Raw genomic sequence first — 20424 nt, forward strand, 5'->3', positions numbered from 1 at the left:
AACGTTCACATTTATATTTCCCCAGCGTTCAGTTTGTGTAGTCCTTCATGAGGAAGTGTATCTATAGAGGCCAGAGATTAACTTGGGGCAAGGGCGATCTTGAAAAGACAGACCTGAAGATGGTGCCCTGAAATCAAATTATGTTTTGGCCCCCTTTAAGTATCCGTGTGCCTTCTCTAATCTCTACATACCAACCTGAACCAGCTCGGCATGTCTTAACCATCCCTGAACTGATTTATATTATATAGGAGTAACTTCACTCAGAATAGACTCACAATCTGTGAATGTAATTAGCTTGTCATCACTGAACTAGACTAAATGGTGTAATGTTTCACCTGTAAACGCCTTCAACTCATCCGCCCAAACTGCCTTGTTTTCCCCTGACCCCTGTGTGCCTCACAATTTCAGAACTTCAAAGAATCCACTTCCTCTGTTGCACACATGGACTGCATGTAGGCCATAAATAGACATAAATATGTTGTTCCTCATTGGCCATGAAGTGGGTCGTGATTGGTTAAGAGGAAACACGAGTCCAATTTTAGAATGTTTCTGTCAGCAGGACATATGACCAGAGAGTGGGGTCATGATCTGGTCTCTAGGATCAGTTCAATTTCCCACTTCTCCACTCCTCCACACATTATTTCACATTATTACTCCCATTTATTCAGAAACATGAGATTGGTTTATGGGTATACTAATCTCTGATGGGTTCCCACTTCCCAGATTGTGGGTATGATGGATATCAGTCGTTTTGAAATGTGTTTGTGGTAATGGGGGCAGAGTTTAAGTGCACCTCTATGAGATGGGATTATATGGTAATTAGAAAAGTTGAAACCGTGAGTTTGAGACTGAACTATTACAATTCTACAGTAAATATTTTAGTCTGCACACTCACTCCTGGCTGCAACAGTTGGGGGATTAACAGTGGCATATGGGTCCACTTTGTGGTAGAATGAGATAGGGCTAGATATCTATTCAAGCAACACACAGGCAAGCAGTAATAGTCTTGGAAAATGATGGCAAGAGTGTGAGTTTGTTAGGAGCCATGTCCTCATTATAATTGAACAATTTCCCACCGTTGTAGGATTAGTTTATTTGCGTTAAACAAATATACCAGTGTCCCTTGATTAAACCTCTGCAGGCATACTCCAAAAGCACTCTGAATGTTTATCTGTGCGTGCAATGGTTTTTACCCCACTGCTGAAGTGACTAGGTAATCCCTCTTCGGTTATTTTAATGGGTTATTCTCTGCTAGCTCCAGTTGCTGCCTGATAAGATTAGTCCGTTCCTGGAGTCTTCCATTTGCCACTCATTATAGGCCGTCATCAGCCGGGTGGCTTTCAGCACCCCTCTTTGAAAGATCGAGAGGGAGAGAGACTTTGTAGATGGTATGTGCCAACCCAGCACATAACATCCTAATATTTTTCTAAACTTGGAAAGACATGCTGGAGAGTGGTGTGGGTGTGCGGGGAAGCCTGTATGTTTATCTGCTTTGACACATGGACCATGGTGCACTTTTCATGAAAGTGTGCTGTGTCTGATGCAGTTGATTGTGATTTCAGTGCTGATGTCTGGTCAAATAGCAACAGAGGAAGTTGGTTACCACACAGTGAGTGTGAAACTGTGAGTATGCAATACTGGCCTCCTTTTGGGGCTCAGTGTGTACTACAGATTGTATACGGTAGGTAGTGATTAGTGAAGCATAATAAATGGACATCAGATAATATAGCCTATCTGAGGTGTATATATTTTCATATAGGCCTATATGTTTATACACCACCCGTGTCTAATATGATTGTGTGGATCAACTTCCTAAATGGTGACTAGTTCTGTAGATTTTGGCTGCAACTCACCTGAAGGGCTACCAATTCTGTTTCTGCTATAGGCTAATCATGTTTACTAAGGGTGTCTGTCTGGCATTGGAACGGTTGCATTTTAAACCCCTACTAGTTCCCCTCCCTACCTTGATTTAGTATAAAGCAGGTATGTTTATATTGTACTGCACACACGGTACAAGGCAGGTACCTAGTCTACCGGTAGCCTAATTAACTGAAATGGACAGTTCTGATATAAGGAAAATAACACAAGACCGGGGTAGTATGGTAGCCCTTGGTCACACTTTACAAAATACCTATAGTGAATTAGTGATTGTTACCTACCTGCAATAAACAACCTATTACAATGTAGTCATTTTGTAGTGTCTCGTAATATACGAGTCGTATATTAGCCTATCTCTTTAAATGCTCGTCGCGTAGATCCTTCATGAATGAAACCATGTGATCCAAACATCATCTGACGTCTGGCGTTTCCTACCATAGACTAAAACAAGCGAGGAAGGGGTGGATAGATCCGCGATCTGCAAGAAGGTGTGAACACCAACTGTCGCTCTGAGCGCCGGCTGGGCATTCAGCGGTAAATCAAAACCTTTGGCGGTGCGGTGGGCGCAGGAACCATCTCACTTTTGGTCGGGTAAGTTTGTACGGTTTAGTTAGTACTTGTAGTATAAATAAATCATTGCTGATCTGCTCTATATGAGATGCTGGATATAGATATATATATATATTGTTTTGCTGACTGTGCACGCCACCACTGCCTGCCACGCCGCTGTCGCCGTCGTCTCCCGTCCCGTCCCGGTGCGGTGTGTGCGTGCGTGCGTGCCACTGCGTGGTGGTGCCGTGCTGCTGTTATGTTATGCTGACTGGATCACAGCCCAAAACGAGCGACATCATACCAATGAGGCGCTGTTTAAAGGGCTAGCCTCCCCTGCTGAATCATCACCATTGGGCCGTCACACACAGCCTTGCGCTCCAGCGGTCGCTGCTATCGCCACGCCGACCGACCGAGCAACCGGAGCTTTCAGAATCATAAGAGTAGACAGTATTGCCTGTAGACAAAGAGGGCGGCCGCTGTGTACACTTTCACTATAGTGTCCACTGTCCAGGCACAGTGCAGGCATGTCGGAATTTACCGGGATAGAGTTTGAGGAGGACAAGTATAGGTAGAGTATGGAAACTGGAAAGGGTTGGGGATTCCCCAATTTTGAGTGTCAGACTCATGTAGACAGGTGAAAGCAGCTTGGGAGCTGTTGAGAGACGTGAACCGGAGCGAAGATAATTGACCCGACTACTGTACTGGACAGTGGAGTGGACACAGCGAGCACTTGCACATTGATTATAATCTGTTGCTTCGTTCTGAGGTAAGGTGGCTATAATAGCTTGACTATCTAGTCAGCTGTTCGCAGATGTAATTGGTGAAAATATAGTTTCCATATTTACTGACTCATTACTCTCCCTCCACCTGCTTACTACTCGCATGTGGCATAATCAAACCCCTATAGCTTAACGCAGCAACAAAAATAAACAGACCCCCTGACATTATCGCCTCTTTGCGTAACTAAAGCTGGCAAAGTGTCAAATATTTGCCATATGAGCCAAGAGGGTATAGGGTACAAGTACAACTGTGGCAATACTATATTTATTTAGTATTGCCATTTAATGAAATTACACAATTTGCTTTGTGGCCTTCAGTTGTCTCGTGCATTAATGGTCTGCATGACGTAAAGCCTGTTTTATTATATTTCCTCAGAGTCAGACTGACTGGCCATATAGAGATGCTGATTCATCACAACGTTGTAGACTATCTGAACGTTTGCGCGAGCAGAGCGGAGGCATGAGGGGAGCCATGGCAACATGAAGTTACACTGACATTGGTGGCATATCGAATTAAATTAAATGTATTCCCAACATTCCAGGTTTATTATTATTATTGCAGATTTGGCAGTTTTATCACTGCCTGTCTATTCGCTTGCTTTATTATGCGCAGCGCGTGCATGATTGGAAGGTCACCAAAATACTGGGGTTTGGTATAGGCAATTCGCCTACCTATATGTGTTACATTCACGTAGGATGCTGCATAGTGATATGCTGTTTCATATGCTAAATTCCTAATTGCTATTATTGATAACGGTGAGATTGGTTCTTGCTGTGTAATTTCAAATCAAGTAAATTCCCTTGCTGAGATCGAGTTCTCGCGCTGGAGTCTCATGATTCGATAGGTTACTAAATTCGCTACAACAATATGGCACCGGCGGAAGGCGGACAAAGGTCTGGGCGCGAGCGAATGAGATCTGTTTATTAGGCTAGTCTTTGAAATAAATATATGCTTGTATATGTATAATGTGACGGGTCCTATAGGACTCGTATACACAGGAGTGTGTGTGTGTGTGTGTGGACACGACTGTTTCAGCTGGACATTTAATTGTGTTTAGGGGAGCTTTTGTTATTTTGGTGAACACGTGAAATAAAGGTGGTAAAATATCAGTTGAACAGCCTATTGCTTGGTCTGCTATTGGCTTAATTAGTCACCACGAATACGAGACTGCTCGCCCCTTTACCAACTCGCCCCCGCGATTTTTTTTAATGTAGTTAACAGTTAATTTAGTATTTCCCTCCCTCTCTGAAATCTGAAATTATCTTGTATACAGATTTATTTGATTGCATAGTAGTCGATCTCTATACGATCTCTAAAGAACAACATGTCACAGAGACGGTGACTGCTTAATTAAGTTAATTTATCACCACTAGGACAATGAAAGTGATATTCCTGGCTGTTAAGGCGGCTAGCCACGCACACACACACACACACACAGACACACACACACACACACACACACACACACACACACACACACACACACACACACACACACACACACACACACACACACACACACATATATGTGTGTGTGTGTATGCCTGGTCCGTGGTCCAGGCACCTTGGCTGGTAATCCAGTCTGGCAGTGTGCCGCGGGTTCGACTCCCGATCCCGACCTTTACTGCATACGTCTTCCCCCCATCTCTCTCCCCATTTCATGTCAGCCTACTGTCTGTCCCTCCATAAAAAATATAAAATAAAGGCGAAAGCCACAAAAAAATCATTTCTATATAGGCTATAGCCTATATATATATGGCAGTCCCATCATAATACATTTTATTGTCACTTCCTTAATACATACACATAGGCATACAAGGGAGCAAAATACCGTTTTTCGCAACACATGGTTGGACACATTAAAAAGTAGAGAGACAGCAGACAACATTGGTAAAAATAAATAAATAATAATAATAATAAAAAAGTGCTGATGAATTTAAAGTGCAATACGTATTATCCATGGCAGTTTCTGTTGAAAGGCCAGTGTTCATGAACTGTGTACAAAAAAAACTAATACCAAATAGTACCAAAATGAAACATAAACCTCACAAGGGTATGGTCTATACGCATTGATGCCCTTTAATTGATCTTGCTGAACAGCCATTATCTTTTGGCTAGTAGCAACCTTGATGAACACTGTACATCTTAAACACTGAAGAGTAATAGGGAAGCAATATGGGCTGAAGAGAAACAGAAACTTCACCCTCTAATGACTCCATATCAGCAGCTTTCGTTGGAGTCAGCACTCTACTGAGTGTATCAAAAGTATGTAGTAAGCAAGTTGGCAAGTACTGTAATAGAGGGCCACAATGATGAAACACTTGTATCAGTATTGGAGAGAGGAGTGGCCTCTCTTTGCCTCTCTTCTTTCGCTCCCTCTGTCCCCCTTTTCTACTTCCCTCTCTTTCATACACACAAATGCTTTCACCATTTTTTTCCCCCTAGCACACCCATATAGACTACTTTTCCCATCAACTCCTCAAATGTTGTGCAATGCACACACACGCACACGCGCACACACAGTCGCATGTGCGCACTCTCACACACACACACACACACACACACACACACTCACACACCCACAAGTGCACCCGCACCAGCACACAACCTAGGGGCTAAGCTTTTTTTATACATGGTATCAGTATTTAATCAGTGCTTGAAGTGCATTTCTCTGTCAAGTACTTCCCCATCCCTCCCTGGTGTTCACGGTAATTGAACGCTGACCAATGCTTATGTGTGCAACTTTGCTGATGGTGGCAGTGCAGCGAGGCGCAGAGCGAGGGATGAAGGAAGAGGGAGAAGAATGAGAGATGGGATTTGTGGAGAGATTGAGAACAAGGACCCTTTTGTCTTCAAGGCATTCCCCCCAAAAATGCTGAGGCAAAGCAAATGCTCTTACGCTTGACAGATGGCGTTTTCACTTGTTACTTACCACAGCTACTTTCTTTGCATTGGTGTGTGTGTGTGTGTGTGTGTGTGTGTGTGTGTGTGTGTGTGTGTGTGTGTGTGTGTGTGTGTGTGTGTGTGTGTGTGTGTGTGTGTGTGTGTGTGTGTGTGTGTGTGTGTGTGTGTGTGTGTGTGTGTGTGTGTGTGTGTGTGTGTGTGTGTGTGCGCGCACAAGTGTTAGATGAGTGTGCACGCACATGAGAGAACGAAGAGAGTGAGAGCAAGTGTTATAGAACACACCTGCAAGATGCTAAGATCTAGAGGGGAGTAGACCTAGGATGTACTAGTTTGTATGTCCTATAATATTCAGTAAGCACACAGGTGAGTGTGCGTGTGCGCTCGCATTTCATGTGGCTGGCGATTGGGAAATTATTTTACAATCTCCCTTACTTGGAAAATGTTGCCATATGAGACAGTTGGTGCTTGCTGTGAGCAATACATATTGCATTACCCTCTTCTTCAACATCAATGAAATAAAACATGATTTGTGTGTGTGTGTGTGTGTGTGTGTGTGTGTGTGTGTGTGTGTGTGTGTGTGTGTGTGTGTGTGTGTGTGTGTGTGTGTGTGTGTGTGTGTGTGTGTGTGTGTGTGTGTGTGTGTGTGTGTGTGTGTGTGTGTTAGTAGTAATGAGTGCTTATGTGCACCTACAATGTGATGAAACAGTATGCAAGAGCTCCACTAGGTATGTCAGATGATGATGAATCGGACAGGAGCTATTAAACCAAGAGGCGTTTGCGCCGATGAAACGAAGGGCTACACTGATGCAAGTACTATCAATTAGTTATTTCGGTTAATGTTTTATTTTCCATCGTGCTGTCTTTCCTAGGCTTGTGTGTGATAGAGATTCTTTAAGTACCCTGTGTGTGTATGCTCACAATCTTGTTTACAACTTGGAGATGTGTTTCAGAGACGTCTGTTGGGTTAGCAAATGTCTCTGCAGAAATGTAAAAGCTTGTAGGGAGAGGGAGAAAGTGAGGAGTGAGGCTGACAGAAGGGAGGGTAGACAAAAAGCATAAAGGAAATTCAGGTAAAGGAGTAAGAGAGGAAAAATGGGGAAATCAGAAGAGGGAGAGAGTGGGGTAGATCAATATTTGAGTGTTTTTTTCTCTACAGTAATGATGAAATATGGTGTAAGCAGATCCGGTGCATAATCACTGCTGTGCTCCACTGTTCTTCTGCTTCCTTGTGTCTTTGACATGGTGGTCACAGAGGGAACTCTGTGTGTGTGTGTGTGTGTGTGTGTGGGGGGGGGGGGGGGGGGTGCACAGTACATGCTTGGCTGTGTCTATAGTATGTGTGTGTGCATCTTTGTATCTGTGTACACATGTGGTCCCACATACAGTATGCTCCTTATTTACAAGATAATGAACAAAAATAGCCTACAAAGAGATCCCATTACAACATAACAATATTGCATCATCGTCAATAATGCAATTGACTCTTAGTTTTATGCCAAGTTGCTCAAATTACTTTTAGGGGCTAACTTTGTCTTACTGTGTTTCTCGTGGTATTTTACTTCACACGGTTAACATGATCTCCATGCTTCTTTGCCATATCGATAGCCTCTCTTTTTGATCACCAGGCATGAGGTTCAAGCTCTCATATTTGGCCCCTCAGGACTCATCCAGCATACAAAAGTTTATTTGTGTGCTTTTTGAGAAGGCTTGAGTGTAGTAGAGAGTACAGCACATGTAAGAGGACACTACCACATCTCCACACACACACACACACACACACACACACACACACACACACACACACACACACACACACACACACACACACACACACACATGCACAAAGACGCACAATACAATACATAAGCCCCAATAGCAATGCTTTGTTTTTACATGATGTCTTGGGATACTAAGAGCGGGTTGTAGCTATAGATAAGCAAAGCTTCGGTAACCAGAGTATCCACGCCAGGGGTTGTCTTCCAGTTGCATCATCTTTATGTGCCAACTTGCCGCAGTTTTTAACTGCAGTGAGACGATCCGAGACTTGTGGTATGAATTTCTGAACCATGTTAAGAAATTCACAAGGGATCAGTGCAAAGAGTGAAAACCAGGAATCGCACACACCAAATATTACCTGTATTTGCAAAACGGATCCCATATTGCAGTGGTTTGCCCGGGACCCAAACTAGTGAAAATAGGAGATCTACAAGCTCACAATGCATCGGTTCGAACCGCGTTGTGAGCTTGTAGATTGGCTATTTTCACTACTTCTTAAACATTTGTTTTCTAATTCATGGTATTGTAATGATTTTGTCTTTTATTATCTTTGTGAAATTACTGAAAACAAATCATTGAATTTGTTTTAAGTAATTCTTGGCCAAGTACTTATTTGACTTATTTTTCACAAATAGCCTCCAGGCCAAAGACCAAATCTTACAACTCTCGTTCTAAAGAAATATAACAAATCTATATTGGCCTGTGCTGAACTATTGATACTGCCATTTAATGGGGGATTCATGAAAAAATGCATTTTTGGGAATCATTTTTGGAAGTGTTAAGAAATAATAATAATTGAAAACAAAATGTAGGAAACAAAAAATAAAGGGACCCATAAACATTTGTCCGTAACCCACCAATGGGTCCCGACCTACTGCTTGGGAAACAGTGCCATATCCAACCTTAAGTCTTCAAGGTGTCCCCGGGCCGTATGCCAGAAACACTGGCATACACTGGTTCCTGCAGCCTCCACTGGTCCTGACACACACACACACACACACACACACACAGATACAGAGACACCTACTACGCTTGTGTGTGCACCCCACATAGAAATATAGAGACATACTGTAATCATTACAGTGTAATGTACAGTATGTAACACATGTGTGCCCGCACATAAACAGAGTGAGATACAGTGACACCGCAGCTATGACTTGTGTGCATGTGCTTGCGCACTCGACAGTTAAGTTCAGTTTTTTGGTTTGACACACTAGGGGTGACTAGGCACATCATCCCTGCCAATATCACTTCATGGGATACATCACTGAGGATACGTCCCAGGTGCATCCATGCGATGTATTTTTGTTTTAGTTATTCTATTTATAGTGACTCATAGGAAATTAGGAATAGACTACGTGACAACCAGGAATAGTCTGGTGACCACCGGAGAGACGGGTGGCAGCCGGAATGTAGACGGCATCCGGGAGCAGGATGGGTTGGCGCCCCAGCCTTTGTCTTCTGTGAGAAAGAAGCCCAACAACCCACGGTGAGGCCTTTAGGAGGGCCATTCAAGCCGCAAGTGGAGCCTGCGGCACCACCATGGGCCAGGTGGAGCATGCAGAACCATTGCGGCTCGAGAATCCACCACTCCTGAATGAAGTGCCTGGTGCTGGGAGCAGGAGTGGACCTGGTGAGACGTACTGTAGGAGGGGCCGGACAGGAGTCAACCCACAGAGCCTAGTCCTTCCACACGCCAGATTGATGCGATCCTCCCGCATACCCAGTCAAGGCAGAGTAGTTCAGGATGAGTGGATTGTGTGGCCCTGGTTTTTCCCTAATGGGACTGATCGAGGGTAGCTACTGGGACGTAAGTCAGGACTTGATCACCCCGGCTGGGTCACCTGAGTGAGGGGTATGATGTTGGGAGACCCGAAACCCTGATGACCGTGGGATACATCACTTGCTAATGGCGTGCCACCATTAGCAAGTACCTTGTATCTAGAAATCCAGAGGCCCTTATAGTCGATCAGATTTGGATTTTGGCTGTTAGAGACATAATTTGATTAACCATTCCTATATCTCTTACTGATACAATGTTTGCTCTTTGCTGAGTTATTTCTACTCTCACAGATTAGATATAAAATCCCAATGCTGTTTTTCGGTTCGTCCAAAAAATGTGGATGTCCAAAAAATATGGACGAAGGCACCCATTGGTTTCTACAAATCCGTTTTGAAATCTCTAGTTCAGAAATTTCAAATCCACCATCTTTGATTTCCAGTTGCGAATGCAATCGCAAAATGAATGCGGGTGGGAAGAGGAGCGACCCTTTATAATCTATTTTACGCATATCAGATCTCTGATTGTCTGGTCACACACATCAGTATTGATGTGTGCACTACTCGTGTGAATGCGCGTGCATGAGTCACATAGCCAGTCATGCTATACCTACTATGAGACACAGGAACTGTGCCTCCATAAAGAATAAAGATTGTCACCACCTGGAATATCTCCATGCCACTGACCACCGGTTACCATGGCATACATACCAGCCCACACATCACTAAACTCACTCTCGCTTCTCCATCTCCAGACTACAATACAAGGCCTGTCTATGGTTTCCTTTTTAATATGCACAAAATATGATGTCACTGCTTCTGGGTGAATAGAATGGTTATAAAAGTAGGACTTTTAATGTAACTTTAATCATTATTCCTCGTAGGGTCATCCTATGCTTACCTAATGGCACAACTAGATGCTGAGAGCAAGTCAGTTTTTGTGGGGTTTGTTTCTCTACCTTTATTTTTTTTGCTGACCTGGGATGTACTAAGTCTAGGGGAAATAAACGACATGCTAGCTTAACTTATCACCGTCTCCCTTGCAGCTCTTTGTGTTCTCTCTCTCTCTCTCTCTCTCTCTCTCTCTCTCTCTCTCTCTCTCTCTCTCTCTCTCTCTCTCTCTCTCTCTCTCTCTCTCTCTCTCTCTCACACACACACACACGCACACCTACAGAGAGAGAGAGAGAGGTGGTGGGGGGAAACCAAATTAACCTACAAGGTTTCTCTTCACTCAAAAAAGCCCTTACGAAATACAAAAAAAAAGAAAAAAAAGAAGGAGCCAGCGCTCAATTGCCTGACGATGCTGTTTTTTTGCTTGTGTTGGGAAATTTGTCATCACACTTCGACTTACTACCTGGAATGGGAAAAACGTGTCGACGCCAGGACTTTTTCTGTTCTTTAATAACACACACAAACACTGTCATGTGCACACTGAAACGGTACACACAATAGATTTTTTTGTTACCCTGAGAAGAAATGTCTGAAGTGATAGTTTCTTTCTCCATATTCTCTGCACTCTGCAGTCTGCACTATAGTCCCGATCTTTACTTTCCCTGTTTTTACTTGCATCTCTTTTCTCTCTCTTGTTCTCTCTCTGTCTCTCTGTGTGTTTGTGTCTGTTATCATGCTTATTTCACGCTCTGTGTACCTTCTAGTTAATAGCTTCCTACTCTCTCCACATGGAAAACTCCCAACTCCTGCCTCCTCTTCTTTTACTTCCTACACTTTCTATCAGTATCTCCCTCCCTTGATTTTCCCACCCCTCTCTCTCTCTCTCTCTCTCTCTCTCTCTCTCTCTCTCTCTCTCTCTCTCTCTCTCTCTCTCTCATATCTCTGCTGTGAGACTGTGAGGTTGCCGTTATCACTGATCAGATTCCTAATTCTCAATTAGCCACTGCACATGCACATTGCTCACCGTTAATTATTTACTGGCTCCCTTAACACCCCCAGCCCACGCTGGATCAATGGGCACTGCTTTATTTTTACGCAGGCAGAGGAGCCAGGAATTGAGCGCTGTAGCGCTTCAAGGTTTAATTCTTTCTGCATTCGTGTCACTACATCTTTCTCTCCCTCTCCGTCATGCTCTATCTTCGTCCTAGCATTTTGTCCTCGCACTCACAGTTTCTTCCCACCCTGTGTCCACATTTCTCTTTGCCCGTCTTGTTTTATTTTCTCGAGTGGTATTACTGCTTAGACTCGAGGTACTCAGAGGAGCCTCAATTGATAGTGGGTAGGGTATGCAGACGCTGCTGGTTACACTGCAAAATATCTCTGACAGCTGACCATGGTTATCTTTTGGTGATTTGTATAAGTTTTGTGAATCAATGTCACACTGCCATACCTACCAAACACCCGGATAGAGATGGAGTCTAAGGTAGTATCTGCGATGCGCCACTGCTGTTGTATTGTGCTCATATAGACACTTGACACCAGCCTGTGGTCGTTATGAAGGGCTATCGTGCATGCAGGGCGTTTGCAAGCTATTAAGTAGGAAGTGTATTTCTAAGAAATTCCTCTCTGTGAGTTGGTAGAGGCGAGAGCAAAGGGTTCTCTCTCAAACGAGATTAATTAGAGCTGTGTCTGGAGCCAAACACACACACACACACACACACACACACACACACACACACACACACACACACACACACACACACAATGTTGATGGAAGCATGCTCTGTGTCATCTTTTGGTGACTGTCATTTTCTTAAATCTACAGTATCCTTTTCTGTGATAAGTGAGTTCACCTATGACCCACACTACTTGACATCACCAGCTCTCTCTCTCTCTCTATCTCTCTCTCTCTCTCTCAGTAAGTAAGTGGTGCAACTCCGTGTGGGGGTCCCCGGGGGGGGGGGAGTTCCAGACCCACAGGAACGCACCCAGGGTTGAGAAATGACAGAGTTACCGTGTGGGGGTCCCTCTACTGTACCCTCCACTGTACTGTAACTGTACTGTACTGTACTGTACTGGCACACCCGAAATCACCATATATACAGTTAATATGTGCGTGTGTTTGTGTGTGTGTTAGGTTGCGCACAGGTGGTGAAAAACAACCATGCTGTTTTCGTGCTCAGACGCACCCAGCCACCCACCCACACACCCACCCACACACATAGTCACTTAAGGAAGTAGTTGCACCACTTAAAATTCACAGGTTTTATTTAACAAGCAAACAAAAAAGACGGGTCCAAAGTCATTAACACTGGATTTTTCAATGCGGTTGTGGTCTGCTCTTTCACTCGAATCAGACTTGTCCACGTGTGTGTGTGTGTGTGTGTGTGTGTGTGTGTGTGTGTGTGTGTGTGTGTGTGTGTGTGTGTGTGTGTGTGTGTGTGTGTGCGTGCGTGCGTGCGTGCGTGCGTGCGTGCGTGCGTGCGTGCGTGCGTGCGTGCGTGCGTGCGTGCGTGCGTGCGTGCGTGCGTGCGTGCGTGCGTGCGTGCGTGCGTGCGTGCGTGCGTGCGTGCGTGCGTGCGTGCGTGCGTGCGTGCGTGCGTGCGTGCGTGCGTGCGTGCGTGCGTGCGTGCGTGCGGGCGGGCGAGCGAGCGTGAGGGGGAGCATTTAAAGAGAGAGAGTGAAGAGGGAGTCAGGGAGAGAGAGAGGCAGCAGTTTTGTTGCATCGGATCAACTCCAGAACTTTTTCTAATTGGAGGTTTTAGCCGTGGCCGTTGCTGAGTTCAGTAGATTCTTTTCCCCTTCTACTCCCTCCTTTTCGACCCCAACCCCCCTATCCTTCCATCCCTCTATCCCTTCCTTTCTACCCCCCATACCCAACAGCTAAGCTCTTACAAATGTGTTGAGGATGCATTTTCACCCAAACACTCTCCCACCCCCTCATCCTCCTTCACTGCCCCCCTCCCTCCCTCTATCCCTCCATTCCTCCTTCCCTCTCTCTCACACCCTTCTTATTGCTCCTCATCAGCCTCCCTCTCCATCCTTCTCTCCCTGCACCTCTGTCCTCTCCTCCTCCTCCTCTCTCACTAGCCTATGTCTTTTTTCTTCTATCCCTCTTTCTCCCCTGTCATTTGCCCCCTCCACACGACTCTGTCTTCCCTCCATACTCAGCGTTTTTTCCCTCCGCTGTGGGTGTGATGTCTCCGCTGTAACGCCGCTAATCAGCTCTGGAGACGTCAGCAATTCTTTCAGCCCCCCCCCTCCCCACTCTTACTCTATTTTCTCTCTCACACCCCCCTCCTTCCCTTCTTCCTCCTTTTCTATTATTTCATTTTCTCCTCTCGCTCTCTCTTTCTCCACTTCTGTATTTCCCACTTCTTCGCTACCTACCGTTCCTCACCTCCTCCTTCTCCTCCATGCGTCCTGTCCTGTTGTGTGTGTGTGTGTGTACGTGTTCGTGTGCTTGTGTGTTGTCTCTCCGCTGTAACAGTAAGCAGCTCTGCTCTTGAGTTGTCAGCGTTCTTTCAGTTTGCTCCATAAAAATACAGCCTGCCACAGCAAAAAAGAGAAAAAAAGTCTGTTGTAGCAACACAGTGGCTGTGGCAGTGACCACACTGCGACGGCCACGCATGGGGTGGCAAGGACACCTTCGGTGAAGCATGCGTTTGTGTATGTATATGTGCAGACCCATGATGAATGGACATGCCTTCGCTCAGCAGATGATCCTAAAACCTGGCTGACTCGCCTGACACTTAAACACGCGGTCTCAGGTCATTGTGTGTACAAACATGTGTACGCACGCACGCACAGTGCAGTGATACTGCTGTGCTGCAATTAACTGAGTGCATTTGTGTTTAGAATGCGTAGCTCTACTGGGAAATAAAGCCCTAATGCTGTGAGTGTTAAAGTGCCATGTTCAACCTACTGAGTTATACACGGTCACCTCACCTCACCGCCATGCTCTGCCTATTGATGGATTGGAACCGTTCCAGCATTGTTACTCTCTACCCAGAATAGTGCGTATGCGGTTATACCATGTTTGTCTTTGTTGAGACAAAGATGGTACAAGTGACTAACTCTGACGAAGAGCGCAAGTGATCCAATTAACACGAGTTTGCAGTGTTGTTCAGTGACGTAATTTCCATGACATATTTACATGTTTCTTGTATGCTTCAATTATGTACTCCCATGTTTAATATAATGACATTTACATTTCATAAAATTTGCACCCCACTTGCATGGAGGTGTGGGAACGGGTCTGTGCATGTGTTTGTTTTCCTGCATGTTCGTTTGTTTGTTTTTGTGTGGAGATGCTCAGATGGGGCATGAGGGGGATGGGGTGATGCCTGGCAGGAATCCTCCTCTGTCTTCCCATCCCCCCCAGCCACCCTCGCTCTTTGATCCACCCCATTTTGTGACAGCGCACCCCCATTCTCAGAAAGGGGTACACTGACTGCGCTCCAGATAGCAATAGATACAGTAGGTAATGAACACATAGTGCTGGGCGCTATATCGATTTTTTTATTGTTTATTGTCTGTACGTCACATGTTATCCGTATTGTGTTTTTTCAATGCCTTGCGATACACAATGTTGTTGTCTAAACTAAATTCATGATAAAAGCAAACAGTAAGTCTGTTTCTTCAAAACATCTCTTCAAAATAGTCCATTGAAAATGATATGGTATCACACTTCCCATTACCATGAGGTCCATTATGATGCCTCATCGATGAGATTGATTACGGTATGTGTTATTTAACATATGAGCACACACTGTGATGTTCATCAGTATTAGTGTATATATAAATAATAAATCATATCTTATTAAGGCCATATAATAGATTTTCTCACATTGCCCAGCCTTAGAAGACATTGATATGGATATGTGGTACAAATAGGCATCTTCTTACTAAATGCAAAGTAAGAAAGACTTTTTATTTTTGTTTTCATTGTAGTTGAACCCTCTCAACAAGCGCTTGAAGAATGGATGTAGGGTTGAATTAGTCATGGGTTGGTTTTGATCTATTTTTTTTATTATTATAACTGATGTTTTCTTTGAACAGTTAATAGAGTTTACATAGGTGAGAGTAATAAGAGGATTACGTTTACACTTCATCCATCTCCTTTTTAAACATTGTTGTTTTGTTATGCTTGCTTTTTTCTGTTTTGTATTTTTTTATATATTCAAAATAAACAAATACATTCTTTGATTCATTGTTTCCGCCAGACCAAAGGCGTGGCTGAGACTATGTAATTGTGCGCAAAATCCATACTAGGCTAAGTTTGAACTTAGTGTGAGCCTGTGAGGTGGTGCAACCTCCTACAAGTACTTTACCCCTGCACCACCCGAGCACCTAGAATGTTATGTCTGTGAGCAAGCTGAAGTCAAGTGTCTAGTCGCATCGTAGTATGTTGTTATTTAGAAGATTAGAAGATTTAGACTTTAATGTTGTTTGGGGCTGCGCAGTGTCAGGGAGCTGCCATGTTTTAAAGTACCTAACAATAATAAACTGATGAATAGCCTAGCACTGCTCTTTTCCTTTATCCTTCACTTAATAAAGGACAACTTTAGTTTTTTTCAACCAAGGTTCATGTTTTAGGTTGTTATTAGAGAAAGTAAAAGATGAGTGTTAATTCTTTTTCATTTGCTGCTTTCTATCGTTTTAGGGATTTTAGCTGTTTTTGACAGGGGGGCAGGGGGACATTCGAGCATGGGGCTAAATATGTATTTCTTTACAACATTTTATAGCGATTTCTTTTTTTATTATTTACTATAGTCCTACTAGACCCCAAGAAATTACATCTGGCCACAAAAGATCACGGGATCTACTGAATGTGTCAAACTGACATATTGAGCCTATTACAGTGTGGCTTCCCCCCAGTATAGGCTACCTTCATAGTCAGTAGATCCTGTGAACTTTTGTGGCCAGATGTAATTTCTTGGGGTCTAGTAGGACTATAGTAAATGATAAAATAATAAATCGCTATAAAATTATGTAAAAGAATACATATTTAGCCCCATGCTCGAATGCCCCGAAAGAAAAACGAAAGAAAGCAGCAAATGAAAAAAGTTTAACACTCATCTTTTACTTTCTCTAATAACAACCTAAAACATGAACCTTGGTTGAAAAAAACTAAAGTTGTCCTTTAATATGCATACATTTGATACATTTGTAGTAAAAGGATGCTGATGTCCTATGTGTTTGGTGTACATTGTGTGTGTGTGTGTGTGTGTGTGTGTGTGTGTGTGTGTGTGTGTGTGTGTGTGTGTGTGTGTGTGTGTGTGTGTGTGTGTGTGTGTGTGTGTGTGTGTGTGCGTGCGTGCGTGCGTGCGTGCGTGCGCGCGCGCGCGCGCGCGCGCGCGCGCGCGTGCGCGCGCGCGCGCTGCGCGCGTGCGTGCGTGCGTGCGTGCGTGCGTGCGTGCGTGCGTGCGTGCGTGCGTGCGTGCGTGCGTGCGTGCGTGCGTGCGTGCGTGCGTGCGTGCGTGCGTGTAGCATAGAATCTCCCCATTGACTTGTGCTTTATTTGTCTTTGATCTAAGGCTATTTATAACTGTAGACATTGTGGCAGGAGACACACACACACACACACACACACACACACACACTCACTCACTCACTCACTCACTCACTCACTGAAAGAGTTGTACTACAGGGGAGACTGCACGCTAATTAGAAGCAGATACAGAAAGTATCTCCTCATCAGAAGAGGTCAACAAGAAGGCTCTTTCCCTTTTGTCACTTAGCAATAGGCATCACTTCACTTCCCTGACAAGTTCACTGACTAAAATCTTTGAGTCATGCTAATCATATGTTTTGAAATCTGCTTGAGCCATCTGCTTATTGTAAACCATGCTGAATGTGAAGCATCATGAATATTATTGTTATGATTAAGTTTTCAGCTTCACCTAGCTGAAGGACCCCCTCTAAAACGAGGGTTTATCCTTCTAATATAGTTATACTATATATGATATAAGCTCAGATGGTTATGACACTTGGATATATAGATCAGGTCGGGAGGTGAATCGGTGACCTTATTAATATCACCTCTCTATGGAGGGTGGCTGTAGTTTAGAATTTGGTGTTTTGTTGGCTGGGCTGCTCCAAGGAAAACAATTGGTTCGCAGCCAGGTGGAAAGGTGGGTGGGGATCTGCCACTGCACCAGCAGCAACTCCTACAGGTTGGTCTGAGCATCTGTTCAGCAGAGGTGTGGAACTCATTGCGATGCATTGTGAGCTTGTACATCTGCCATCTTCGCCAAGTATAAATTACGAATAACCTTTTCACGGTCCTGTAGCTATTTTTGGGCTAGTCTCTCACAGTTTAAATGGGGGTGTATAGGGAATATGGGGTTAAGAGGGGGTTCAGAAATGGGAGATGAAGAGTGATAAAGAAATGTGAGTGGAGGGGGAGGAGAGAGGGGTGAGTGAGATCAGGAATCTGCTGATTCATCATGACTGGTCTCATGATGATCGCTCAGCAGCAGCAGCAACAATAGTTGTCCTTCATCTAACGTGTGCACGCTCACTGTCGCACGCACGCACGCACGCACGCACGCACGCACGCACGCACGCACGCACGCACGCACGCACGCACGCACGCACGCACGCACGCACGCACGCACGCACGCACGCACGCACGCACGCACGCACGCACGCACGCACGCACGCACGCACGCACGCACGCACGCACGCACGCACGCACGCACGCACGCACGCACGCACGCACGCACGCACGCACGCACGCACACACACACACACACACACACACACACACACACACACACACACACACACACACACACACACACACACACACACACACACACACAAACACACTGATCTTAGCGATGAGAGTGAGACCAACAAGCAACATAAAGCATCCCATTGTGGAGCCTGCAGTGAAGATGCTCATCGGTGGGGCTGTAGGCTCGAAGTACTGATCTCATCTTTTGCACTCTTCTTTGTTGACTTGTGATTAATTTTATTTCGTAGCCTCTCTTGTTTATTACTCGGTGGCAGGCATGCCTACTTATGGTTATGACATCTATAGTTTTATTTGATTAGAATGTATAGAATAAAGTAATGTGTGCGCGTGTTATGACTGTTAACAGTTGGTTTTCCCCTGGATTCCTTCCTTAGAGTATATATGAATAGAGACGGCACCCGAGTTCTCCTCCCATCCAAGTTGCTCTAAAGTGCATGAGGCGATTTCACTCCTCCTTCCGGGTAGGAACAGAGTGCATTCTGGGATGGATTTGCCCCAAAGACATGAACGCGCTGCCGTTGACTATCATTGCACGCGTTCACGTGCGTTCACATATGAAACAACGTTCACGTGTCATCGTGAACGTGCACAATGATAGTCAACGGACCGGCACGTTCATGTGTTTGGGCCCACGCTGCAATACCAAATTCGGCCACTATGTCCATTTCTCCTCAGGGTTTCCTCCGGGTGCCGTCTCTAGTCATATATACTCTAAGATTCTTCCCTCTATTTCTACCACTTTTTCTGACTCACTGCTCTCCTATTGGCTGCGAGCCAACCAATAAGAGCTCTAGATATAATATTAAGCTAGTGGGCACTGTCAGCCTAACCACAAGGAAACAGGAAGTCAGAGACATTCTTAGAAAAGGTGCGTTTGCCTCACTTTCAGCCTTACGGAAGTTACGCGTACTGCAGGATACATTGCAACATGATTATGTGTAACTGTGCTACTCGATGCAATGATGTGTATATCAGTCCTGGGAGGTGTCTGCCCACAGAGACCAAAGATAACTTAACCACATGAACTCTAGCATCCCTATTCAGAGGCAAATATTCGGCGAAAATGGCCAATCTACAAGCTCACGACACGGTGTGAGCTATTTTTGGCAAAGATATTTAGTGTAGAGGCAAAACAGGAGGGAGCATAGGATAGACCCTTTGTTGACTCCGGTCAACTAAGTATGTGGGGTTTAACTGGTTATAAAATGTTGTCTTCTGTTCAGACTTTTCCTCTTGACCTCCTGTCCATGCATGCTCCGTACGTCTGTCTGGTCAAATAGGCTGACTTGTTTGTTTCTCCTCCAAAGGTCTGTTCAGAAGAGCGAGGCTCTCGTGGCATGACGACCACTAACAAGGGGAATAAAGCCTTGAAGGTAAGAGGCACACTGCATTATTGTACTGTGAACTATCTGAACATATGTCTGATGCTTTAATGGTAATTAAGTCAAACCTTGCAGCCACTCACCGCCTTCACTGTAAGTTTGAACTCCACCTGTATTCACCCTCACCTGCTATGCCAATGTCCTCTCTCTCTCTCTCTCTTTCCTTTCTCTACCCGTCTTTTTTCCTTCAACTCTTACATCCCACTTTCTCCTCCTCCTCTCACCTCTTAACCCCAGGTGAAGCGGGAGCCGGGAGAGAATGGCACCAGCCTGACAGACGACGAGCTGGTGACCATGTCAGTGCGGGAGCTCAACCAGCACCTGCGGGGGCTCACCAAGGAGGAGATCTTGCAGCTGAAGCAGCGGCGTCGCACGCTGAAGAACCGCGGTTATGCCGCCAGCTGCCGGGTGAAGCGTGTCACCCAGAAGGAGGAGCTGGAGAAGCAGAAGGCTCAGCTTCAGCAGGAGGTGGACAAACTCGCTAACGAGAATGCCTCGATGCGTGTGGAGCTGGATGCGCTCAGGTCCAAGTACGAGGCCCTGCAGACCTTCGCCAGGACTGTGGCACGGAGCCCGGCAGTCGGCGTCGGGGTTCGGGCTGCCGGCGGAGGGGTAGGGGTGGCGTCCTCAGTCATCGGGCCTTTCATACCGGGGAAAGTGGCGACGGCAACGAGCGTCATCACGATAGTAAAGTCAAAAACGGATGCACGGTCTTGA

At 45.1% G+C, this 20424-nt stretch overlaps 1 protein-coding gene across 1 annotated transcript; it reads left to right on the forward strand.

Annotated features, from left to right (window-relative positions):
• Window positions 1–2336: 2336 nt before the first annotated feature.
• LOC306921545 (transcription factor MafK-like) lies at window positions 2337–20424 on the forward strand (the record flags this gene model as incomplete). Its single annotated transcript, XM_079498715.1, has 3 exons — window positions 2337–2469; window positions 19633–19698; window positions 19945–20424. Exons 2-3 carry the CDS (start codon window positions 19663–19665, stop codon window positions 20422–20424), a joined length of 516 nt encoding a protein of 171 aa, XP_079354841.1. The 5' UTR covers window positions 2337–2469; window positions 19633–19662.

The sequence above is a fragment of the Electrona antarctica genome (genome assembly GCF_951216825.1).
Source record: "Electrona antarctica genome assembly, chromosome: 4".
Classification (NCBI taxonomy): domain Eukaryota; kingdom Metazoa; phylum Chordata; class Actinopteri; order Myctophiformes; family Myctophidae; genus Electrona; species Electrona antarctica.